Source organism: Myxine glutinosa, chromosome 3 (genome assembly GCF_964187855.1).
Source record: "Myxine glutinosa chromosome 3, kmMyxGlut1.1, whole genome shotgun sequence".
NCBI classification, from domain to species: Eukaryota; Metazoa; Chordata; class Myxini; order Myxiniformes; family Myxinidae; genus Myxine; species Myxine glutinosa.
Window position 1 is genome coordinate 91642437 of NC_136263.1, and position 11820 is coordinate 91654256.

The 11820-nt window shown below is 40.7% G+C and overlaps 1 protein-coding gene across 3 annotated transcripts in view; it reads right to left on the reverse strand.

Moving 5' to 3' along the window:
* The window catches only part of ASPSCR1 (ASPSCR1 tether for SLC2A4, UBX domain containing), a 133693-nt gene that overhangs the window by 93528 nt on the left and 28345 nt on the right, over positions 1–11820 (reverse strand). For all 3 annotated transcript variants that reach the window (XM_078774255.1, XM_078774258.1, XM_078774256.1), the window contains exons 4-10: positions 11619–11719; positions 11451–11508; positions 11038–11111; positions 10535–10901; positions 5232–5374; positions 5028–5109; positions 1982–2048 (exon numbers count right to left, since the gene is read on the reverse strand). In XM_078774255.1, coding sequence (XP_078630381.1) covers positions 1982–2048; positions 5028–5109; positions 5232–5374; positions 10535–10901; positions 11038–11111; positions 11451–11508; positions 11619–11719 — 892 coding nt within the window. The remainder of the gene's footprint in view (positions 1–1981; positions 2049–5027; positions 5110–5231; positions 5375–10534; positions 10902–11037; positions 11112–11450; positions 11509–11618; positions 11720–11820) is intronic.

Consider the following 11820-nt stretch of genomic DNA (forward strand, 5'->3'; position numbering starts at 1 on the left):
GCTCTAGCGGGGAAAATGGCCTTTAAAAAAACGATCATTCATTCATATATATATATACAGTCACATGAAAAAGTAAGCACACCCCATGTAAAGTTTTGACTTTTTCAACATATTTCAACATACAGCGATTTGATCTTCATTTCAACAATATTGATAGATAAAAGTGATATAATATAACAAATATCATGAAAAACATACATTTTGTAGTCCATTGTATAATTTAAATAAACATAAATGCAAATTTTGCATGTGGAAAAACTAAGTACACCCTTGGCTCTAATAGGTGGTATTGCCCCCTTTGGCAGAAACAACCTCAAGTAGGCGTTTCTTATAACTGTCTACCAGTCTGACATCGACTGGGAGAAATTGTTGCCCACTCCTCCATGGAGAATTCTTTCAGCCGTGCGATGTTTGAGGGGTTTCTTGCATGCACAGCTCGTTTCAAATCCCCCCACAACATCTCGATGGGATTTAGATCCGGGCTTTGACTTGGCCATTCCAGAACCCTCCATTTCTTTCTTTTCAGCCATTCCTTGGTGGATTTACTGGTATGTTTAGGGTCATGTCATGTTGCAAGGTCCACCTTCGGTTGAGCTTCAACTTTCCGACAGATGGCCTCACATTATCCTCAAGCACCCTCTGGTACAATGAAGAATTCATAGTGGATTCTATGATGGTGAGCTGCCCAGGCCCTGATGCAGCAAAGCTGCCCCCAAACCATAATATTTCCACCACCATGCTTTACAGTTGGTATCAGGTTCTTGTGGTCAAATGCTGTCTTTGGTTTTCGCCAAACATGTCTTCTGGTACTGTGGCCAAATAGCTCTACCTTTGACTCATCTGTCCAGAGCACATTGTTCCAGAAGTGCTGGTCTTTGCCTAGGTGTTCAATGGCAAACTTTAGTCTTGCCCTGATGTTCTTTCTGGACAGCAAAGGTTTCCTCCTGGCACACCTCCCATGTAGATCAAATTTGTGCAGCCTCTTTCTAATAGTAGACTCGTGCACTTTTACATCAACAGTGGCAAGAGCTACCTGTAGGTCCCGTGATGACATTCTGGGGTTCTTAGAGACTTCTTTCAGCATCTTGCGGTCTGCTCTCGGGCTGAACTTGCTGGGGCGGCCTGGCCTGACCAAGTTGGCAGTTGTTTGGAATCTTCTCCCCTTGTAGATGATCTTCCGGACAGTCGAATGATTGATTTCAAATTGTTTGGAGATCTTTTTAAATCCCTTCCCAGACTCATACGCATCCATAACCTTCTTTCTGAAGGCCTCAGAGAGCTCTTTTGATCGAGGCATGGTGACGGCGCACACTTCAACAACAAAAAGCAAACCAAACTAAATGTCTGAGGTTTAAATAAGACAGGTTCCTCCAAGATCCTCTCTAACGATGTTCTAATCATTTGCACCTGATTCTAATTTTAGGTATTTGAAGTCGTGATAAATGTAGGGGTGTACTTACTTTTTCCACATGCAAAATTTGCATTTATGTTTATTTAAATTATACAATGGACTACAAAATCTAAATGTTTCATGATACTTGTTATATTATATCACCTTTATCTATCAATATTGTTGAAATGAAGATCAAATAGCTGTATGTTGAAATATGTTGAAAAAGTCCAAACTTTACATGGGGTGCACTTACTTTTTCACGTGACTGCATATATATAATTATATATAAATACTCATGCATATATGCATTGTTGGTCATATAACATATGCATTGTAGGTCATAAAACAAAAACCAAGGAACAAAAATTGACCCAATTTGATTTGTAGATTCCAGATGAGCGGTGTTTTGCATGATACTATAATTGCACGAGAAATATTAAAAAATGCAACTTCTTTATGGCAGTTTTGCCGAACATTAGACAAAATAAAAGTAAAATTTAGGAGTATATACGGTGAAATAAAACGAGTATAGATCCAAATAAGAAATAAATCATTTTAAATGACAACTAAATAACGAGTACTACCTACCAGTTTCCTGTTGCCCAAAAAATCCTTGCAACACAAAGCGGTCGGGAAAATTAACTCTGATCACCACCTGCAACAAACAAGGTGGAGATGTGATCACGAGGGTAAGGTATTATAATCAGATGTGCCAGTAAGGTTTATGAGGGGACATTCGAGGTGAGTAGGGTGGAGTGGAGGGAGTAGGAACAAATCTATGCATAAGTAATATAAGACAGATCCGTATTCTGTGTCGGTAGTTTTCTCAAAGTGCATTTTGGAATCTTACTATAATTCACCAAATGTCCGGCTGTCTGTTCGAAGGTACCGTAAAAACTGCTGAACCGATCGCAAATATATTTTGGGTGGGTAATCCTGGGATCTCCAGAAGTAAAATAGGCTATTTAGTTTTCCCAATTTCAGCTTTGGTCTCCAGCATTCTCAGGTTTGGACTCCCGCATAACATTCGCGTTCGCATAACGTTCATTGTGACGATGTTGTCATTGTGACGATGTTGTGACGATGTTGTGACGATGTATGTGTTCACGGTGGTGTTTGACGTGACGGTGTGAACGTAATTTCGTAATGTTTTTCGTTTCGTAATCCTTTAATGAACGTTTAATGTTTAATGAACGTTTAATGCCCTTCGATGTCCGGGGCCGCATGCGCGCTACACTGGATGGGCCAGCGTGGACCTTGCCCTTTGCCGTCAGGCTCGGGTAAACCGCTGAGCCCCATCCGAGATGGGGACTGGGGCTTGAGACAGTGCCCCACGAACGAGGAATTCCCAGTAAGCGCGAGTCATCAGCTCGCGTTGATTAAGTCCCTGCCCTTTGTACACACCGCCCGTCGCTACTACCGATCGGACGGTTTGATGAGATCCTCGGATCAGCCCCTGCACGGGCCGTTCTCGGCTCGTGCCGGTGCACCGAAAAGATGAGTGATGAGACTGTCTCGAGGAGGTAAAAGACGTAACAAGGTTTCCGTCGTCGGTGAACCTGCGGAAGGATCATTATCGGGACAACATGAGAGCGAGCGAGACGAGAGACGTATGTGGTACGTGATCATCAATGTACTGTTTAGCCATGTACTATTTAGCCATGTACTGTTTAGCCATGTACTGTTTAGCCATGTACTGTTTAGCCATGTACTGTTTAGCCATGTACTGTTTAGCCATGTACTGTTTAGCCATGTACTGTTTAGCCATGTACTGTTTAGATTTTGATGATTTGCATGTGATATGATTCAACGGATGTTTATATGAATCGTTTAAAATAAAAAAGCCTTCAATTTCTGATATTTTACCTTTTCATTTGGGCTTCCCAATTGAAGCCCCGCCCATAGGGCGGGTACTGTTGCTGGTAAGTATAAAATGTTTGTGCAAAATATACTCATTAAGCGATACCAAAGGTTACTCAAAGTCGAGCGAACTGACAATGGCAATCAACCTGACCCGTCGAGTTCAAATCTTCATGGACCAATAACATTCACTTATTCGACTACAGCATTCAGGGATCAACAACAACAAAAAAAAACAAGGTTTATTTTGTACAGTTTGAAAACGAAGGGCCTAACAAAGTCTAGAACGAAGCATATAATCCACTTTAATGTAAACTTGTCAAACGACTGTCGTGTATTACACTTCAACGCATCAGCTGCATATCCCTCTCATAATTACAACAGTATTACAAAGCAGGGCCAGCAGGATGACCTAGACATCTAGAGGTATGTACACTCACCTTTAAGCTGTCTAGCCTAGGTTCAAATCTCGAAGCAGCTATGACTAATTAATGCGTGTGCCGTCCCTCAGATGGATGTTAAACTGGGCGTCCCATCTGCCGGCATTAGTTGGTGGACCTTATAATAATGTCATTCGCAAGAGTAGACGAGCTATCGCCGGTACCATGGACAAATTACAAGTTCCTGACTTCGACTCGGGAGTGTCAAATGGACCAGAAATATAGCTTAGTAACTACTTCGGCAGGACCAAGCACTCCGCAGAGGGCATGGTACGTGATAATGATGATGATGATTACTTTCATCAGCAGCTTGATGGAATACTGCTCTCCCCTCTGGGCTGGTGCTCCTGCCTCACACCTTGTTAGGTGTTAAGCAACAAATTAATGCTGGCAAAGGGTGACAGCTTATGGAACATGTTTATTACCCTCGCCTGAGGATAGGGTATTGCATTTGAGTCTGTTTGTCTGTTTGTTTGTCCGCACAGAATAAATACGATTTTCTCTGCGACCGTTGGTCCGATTGACAGGAAATTTTCACCACAGGTGTAACTCCACCTGTAGAATTTTTTAATGATAGTTATGACGTAATAGGTCACGTGGTATGGGCGCCATCTTGTAAAAAAAACGAAAAACTTTCCACCTCTACATCTCCGAAAGTGCTGCATAGAACATTTGAGATATGGCTCATTGTAAAGAACTCTCCATGGGGAATAAAATATGTTAATGATGAGGTCATAGGTGCCTCCATTATGACGTCATAATTCGACAAGTACAAAACTTCATCCGATCAAGATGAAATTTCTTGAGCGTCATCTTGGGATAAATTGGGGAGAAATAAAATAATGATGACCATCGGTAACGTGGTTCGGCCACCATATTTTTTTAAACACATAAGCTTTAAAAACAACTGAAAACACATCCTGGCGAGGGTCTGCAATCTCCGATTTCTCTTTCTAGTTATTTCTGCGATGTCCAAAGACCCATAAACAGCATGAATATACCCAGAAGCAGCAATATTCTTTGCTAAAATGTAACCAATTTCATTTTTTGGAGCAATGATGTCAACATAAACCCAAAAATAATTACTATTCATCAAAGAGGATAGTTGGGATTAGGCAACATCACTCAAAACGGTCACGTAAATTATACTCTCTGCTCCTTCTCAACCCTCTTTCCCCTCCACCCCCCCTCCCCCCTTCCCTCCTCCCACTGTCCCGTTCTATTTAATTTCTTTTTCATATAAAAATCAGGCTAATATTTAACTCATTGTTGAAAATCACTAGAAGAAAAAAATACAGCATAGTGACGGCACAAGGCAAAGAGCATAGGGTGACCTGTGAGTAATGCTTTAGCCTCTCATGTTTCTGCCTTTCTCGCATCTCAGATGTCAATAAAGGAGCTTCTTCAAGATGGAGTCTACAAGGGGAAAAGAAAGATGTAGGCAAACAACTATCAACTGTAGTTAGAGACATTGTAACAATGGGCATGAAAAGCGTTGTGGCCAAGGAAGAAAGCAGTGTTTTGAATAACAAGCTCACCTAGCCTTTTTCAACTCCGTGTACCGTCTGCGCACATCCTCAACTGTAACTTCAAAGAACTCGTCAGGCAAGCCTTTGTCATCTGAAGGGCTTCTTAAAAGGCCTCGGTCCGGAATAATCACTAAAGCTTGTCTATCACATGGCTATACAATGTACAAAAGGGGAAGAAGAACAGCAGTGTAATCAAATGAATGGCAACATCTGCACAAGGTGAATCTTTACTACGATCCAACACAATTGTTGACAGTTCCATGAAGTACATAATTTCAAACAGTCAATGGTTATCTATATATAAAAGGAACCATGCGTGTGAGTTCCACCCATTGGTTGGACAGTTCACCTGACTGCACCCACCATTTCTATATTTTACCCTGTAGAACCATTTAGAACTTTAGAATTTACCCTTTGGAACCCATTCTATCAAGCAGCGCTTTTACTGTGGAGGTTATATTACGTTGGTTTGCTATTACCGACTATTTTCTCTTAAATTTTTGACGGGTTTCTGTGAAGTCGTTGATAGCATGATAGGGGAGCAGAAAGCATTACATATTCTGATGTTTCAACGTGGGAATGCCCATTTGCTTTTATGAGCGAGGGGACGGTGAGAATAAATAAGGGACAACTTTGGAATTGGGTGTGAGGTGGGTTGAGGTTTTTTTTAGTTGAGAAGTTGTCAGAATGGCAAGTGTAAGTTTACTCAAAGTAAAAATGTGTGCATGCGTGTACATGTGGTGTATGTATGTGTGGTGTATGTACGTGTGGTGTATGTACGTGTGGTGTATGTACGTGTGGTGTATGTACGTGTGGTGTATGTACGTGTGGTGTATGTACGTGTGGTGTGTATACGTGTGGTGTGTATACGTGTGGTGTGTGTATGTATATATATATATATATATATATATATATATATATATATATATACTGTATATATATATATATATATATATATATATATATATATATATATATATATATATATATATATATATATATATATATATGTGTGCTTTATGTATATGTAGTGTGTGTGTATGTGTATGTGTATGTGTATGTGTATGTGTGTGTGTGTGTGTGTGTGTGTGTGTGTGTGTGTGTGTGTGTGTGTGTGTGTGCACGCACCTGTGTGATGCAATCACCCGACGGGTAATGTATAGTTAACTATGACAAGGTTAACAACATAGAACTCTAAAGATTCGTACCTAAAGATTGGACCCTTCCATTAAAGACTTTTATCCAACCAAGATATTCTAGTTTCGTATTTTTAATTAATTTTCTGAAATTTGTAGAATTTCTTTTTCACTTGGAAGTTGTGGCTTACGATGTGTAAATAAAGGTGGAAAAAGTCTGATTTAATGCAATTTAATTCCAGGATACAAGGCAGCAAAAGGTGAAAATTTTGAAAGAGAGTGTAGACTTTCTATAGGCACTGTACGTGCCTTTATTTTGTGATATGCCGATAGATATACAGTTCATCTTATGAATATGAAATAAACATAAAACAACACTGACGTAGCATGAAGCATTTAACGAGCATTGATGAGTACAGTTATGGCTTTCAACACCTTTGTTCTACATGTACAAGCTCTTCAAAGCACTTTCAATATTGAAAAACAAATTTTAAAAGTTATAATTTTTTTAAAGACAATAAGTGATATTGAAATAATGAAATTATATCAGAAACCGCCATTTCAAGCACCCTCCCTCCTAATGTTATGTTACAGCCATCAAAAAATTTTCCTCCACATCAAATACTCTGATTCTCCCTAATATCAGTTTAAAATTTTTTTGGGAAACAAGCTGTATCTATATACATATATCTGTGCAGTGTCTGTGTTGACCTGTCCTGTGTTGTCACTGAACTACTCCCTGAAACTTTTGTTTCCATGGTTGTGAAGTGTTTTTAATAACGTGGTGGTGGTTTTGAATCACGTGGTGGTGAGGTATTTTGAATTATGTGGTGGTGAGGTGTTTTTAAATGATGTGGTGGTGGTGTTTTTTAAAATCACGTGGTGGTGAGGTGTTTTTTAAAATCACGTGATGGTGAGGCGTTTTTTAAAATCACGTGGTGGTGAGGTTTTTAAAAATCACGTGGTGGTGAGGTTTTTTAAAATCACGTGGTGGTGAGGTTTTTTAAAAATCACGTGGTGGTAAGGTGTTTTGAATTACTTGGTGGTAAGGTGTTTTTAATTATGTGGTGGTGAGGTGTTTTGAATTACTTGGTGGTGAGGTGTTTTGAATTACTTGGTGGTGAGGTGTTTTGAATTACTTGGTGGTGAGGTGTTTTGAATTACTTGGTGGTGAGGTGTTTTGAATTACATGGTGGTGAGGTGTTTTGGATGAAGTGGTGGTGAGGTGTTTTAAATTACGTGGGGGTGAGGTGTTTTAAATTACGTGGGGTGAAGTGTTTTAAATTACGTTATGGTGAGGTGTTTTAAATTACGTGGGGGTGAGGTGTTTTAAATTACGTGGGGGTGAGGTGTTTTAAATTACGTGGGGGTGAGGTGTTTTAAATTACGTGGGGGTGAGGTGTTTTAAATTACGTGGGGGTGAGGTGTTTTAAATTACGTGGGGGTGAGGTGTTTTAAATTACATGGGGGTGAGGTGTTTTAAATTACATGGGGGTGAGGTGTTTTAAATTACGTGGGGGTGAGGTGTTTTAAATTACGTGGGGGTGAGGTGTTTTAAATTACGTGGGGGTGAGGTGTTTTAAATTACGTGGGGGTGAGGTGTTTTAAATTACGTGGGGGTGAGGTGTTTTAAATTACGTAGGGGTAAGGTGTTTTAAATGACGTGGGCGTGAGGTATTTTAAATTACGTGTGGGTGTGGTGTTTTGAATTACGTGGTGGTGAGGTGTAATCGTCCCAAACTTCCAGTCTGCACCTACCCCTCCCGTATGTATGTGCTGAGGGGTTCTTTTTTTGAATTATATATATTTTTTTCAACCGAAATTGATTATAAAAATGTAATATCACAAACACTACAAATACATTTGTGCAAAATAATTGTTTGTATTGTGATTGGTGCAAATCATAACAACACAGCAACTCAGGTACAGTCATTATCCTCAGCAAAAATAAGCCTGTTCCTCAGTAACGACGCGTGGTGAGGTGAGCGTAGCGAGCCGAGCCAAGCTAGTATTTTATATATATATATATATACAGACTTGGCATTTAATATGGAATATTTTTTTTGTGGGGGTGAACTTACTTTTCAAGATGACTTAGAACCAAAAGTTCATTGGAATTATGTTGAAATTATTCTAGATTTTGTTAATGTGACCTTTAAAAGAAACAAAAACCACATTCGACATTTCGAAGCAAATAAATTGATCCTTGAAAGTGATGTAAACTGATATCGAACCCAATTCACGGACAGTACTGTGTTAAACTTCTGTGCGTTTTCCAGAAGTATCTCTTTATTTTGCACATTAGCCAAAAAATGTTATTAACAAAAACAGAAGTTAAATTACGACTGGGATTACGGACAGTAAAATTACAGTTCAGTACTTCGTGTAACTCCCACGAGCATTCAGGAGAGCACGTACACGTTGAGGCATGCTGTTCACTAGATTTGCCAAGGTTTGGACAGGAATCGCTTGCCATGCAGTTACAATAGCCTGCTGCAATTCACGCACAGAGGCAGGCTGCTGGTCCAAGTTGTCGATTTGACGCGTTAATTCTGCCCACAAGTTCTCTATCAGATTCATATCCGGGGACATGGCAGGCCACTCCATATGCTCTACACCACGGTCAGCAAGAAAGTGTTGGATCATGCGAGCACGATGAGGCCGTGCATTGTCATCTTGGAAGACAAAGTTTCCTCGAAAGGCTGCACGAGCAAATGGAAGCAATGTTTCTTCCAGAATGGCCCTGTGCTTGAACTGGTTCAGGTTTCCATTCAGAACAACCAGGTCAGTTTTGCCCCCTGCATGAAAAGCAGCCCAAACGGTCACCCCACCACCTCCAGCTTGGACTCTTGGCACTATACAATCTTCGCTGTAGGCTTCATGCACTTGTCTGCGCACTCGGACGCGGCCATATTGACGATAGACCAGAAATCTAGACTTGTCACTGAAGATCACGTGATTCCAGTGTCCTGGCTGCCATTGACGGTGCTCTCTGGCCCTCTGCAATCGGTGCTGGCGTTGTTGTCTGGTCAGACGTGGCTTTCTCAGGGGACGCCCGGCATGATAGCCTGCTTGAACCAGTCGTTGGTTGACTAGCCTTCTGGATACAGGCACATTTGTCAGTTGCTGCCACTCAGCCCTAAGCCGATTAGCTGACTTGGTACGGCCATTGCGGACTAACCGGTGCAGCTGGCGATCATCCCTTCTTGTGGTTCTGCGGGGACGTCCTGACCTCGGTATTGGAGTAGGGACACCCCTCTGAGCATTTCGTTTCAGGATCTTTGACACCTGACCTTGAGTGATGCCATACTGCCGAGCAATAGCACGGTTTCATGCCGGAATTTCGTAAAGCCACCACTAAATGACAAACAGCATTGTTGAGTTGACGGACCATCTCCAGGGGAAGCGGCAATAACTTTTGTAGACGTGCAGCAGTTGTTTTCCACTAATACAGAACGCAACAACCCTTATATACCCGATTGTGAAGCCAATCGTCAAATGTACCTGTCCGTACATTTTATTACGCCACCTGTGATATAATCCTGTTATTGACTTCTTGCTGCGACAGACAATCAGTGACATGGTTCTTTTATCAAAGAAATCACCGAAGCATAAAAGAAACTCACCAGATTGATATACCGAGTTCAGAAAAAAAAAATATTCCATATTAAATGGCAAGTCTGTGTGTGTGTGTATATATATATATGTATATATATATGTATATATATATATATATATATATATATATATATATATATATATATATATATATATATATATATATATATATATATATAAATGTTTTGGGAGCATACGCTGGATCAGCATGTCGCTGCGTCCTTTGACGACTCCTCAACACCATCCCGACACACCACTGTGTGTGCTGCGAAATGAGGTGTTTTTACGGCGGCCGGAATGCAAATCCTGCCACCAACTTCATTGAGAGAGGACCCAGTACCCTGGTACTCATTTCGCCAACCTCGGGAGGATAACAGGCTGAATCAACCCACCTGGTGTTAATTCAGTGGGATGACAGGGGCTTGAACTCAGGGCCCTGAGATCTCAAGCCAGCCACCTTAACCATTAAGCCATCAGGCTAACAAGCTGTAGGCATACAGTGCAATTGAAAAGCAGTGACAGAAAACACTTTCAAAGTTTCGGCCAATATATTTGCACCTTGTTGGAGCTAGGAGAGATACTGCTGCTGAAGGACACCGAGGCAGGACTTCCTCCGGCACAGCTGCTTTCAATTTGAACAGTTTTATCAGGTTCAGCAAGGCTCCTTCCCGATCCCGAAAATGGCACAAACGATGTTCCCATTTGAACCTGCAAAGGCACCTCAGTGTTGCATGTCCCACTAGAAAACGGAGAGCCATCCTCTGAGCACGAGACTTCCATGGCATCAGAAGAGTTGCCAGCACACATAGTGGCAACTTTAGTAACTTTGTGACATGGCTCCTGCATCGTGGTCTTTGGTACCGCAGATTCCCGAGATGAATCATCAGTCGCCATACCCAAAACTGGAGCTTTGATCTGAATAAACCTTCCACAGACAAATGCGTCGCAAAAAGGAGCATAAAACATTTAAAATAGGATTAATTACAATAATTTGTACAATTGCAGTTTCTTCTTAGAAAAAAAACAACAACGTAAGTTAGAATAATTTAAAAATATTTTACCTGATAGCTGCACTACCTCCAATCAGTCCAAGGATTTTCAAAGTGGTCTTCTTCAGGACCTCTTCACCAGCATACTGCAGCAACAATGGTCACAGGTCTGTCAACTGTTGACAGAAACAAAAATTAAAAAAATACAAATAAATTTTTTCCCAAAACTATTTCCTGTCACCCTCCTAAAACAGGTCACCACCCACCTATGGCCACTGCCCCCCAACCCTCTTGCCACCACTTTCCTCAGATTTCCCTTTCTTTTCCAAGTTGCATTTCAGACCAAAAGGTAAGACTAGAATAATTTGAATTTATTTTAAGGGATCAAATTTTTATTTCAAAATAAATTAATAAAAAATATTAAATTTAATATTTAAAATGATTAACATTAATCAAACCAAGGAGAAAGCTTCAGTGTACCATACCTCGTTTTGCATATATACACAGCCTGGCACCACATCCTGTGTTTGCATACACAGTACCCTGCAGCATATGCCATACAGAATGACCTGATCAATGTGCCATAAAATGGACCAAGATATACATGGTGTAACAGAAAAACGAGATACTCCTGCACAGAGATGCATACCTACCGGCTCTGCGGGAAGTGCATTATCACATCCCAGAGTTTGTGTCTTGGCGCAAACACATCCTGCATCCGAGCACCATCCGGTAGCTGAAGGGCAATTCGCACCTTTTGGTGAAGAGGAAAAAGGTGGAAGGAAGAGGAGGAAGGGAAGAAAACATATTTAAAATAAACATGGAAGGAAAAAAAAGAAAGAACCAAACTATGGT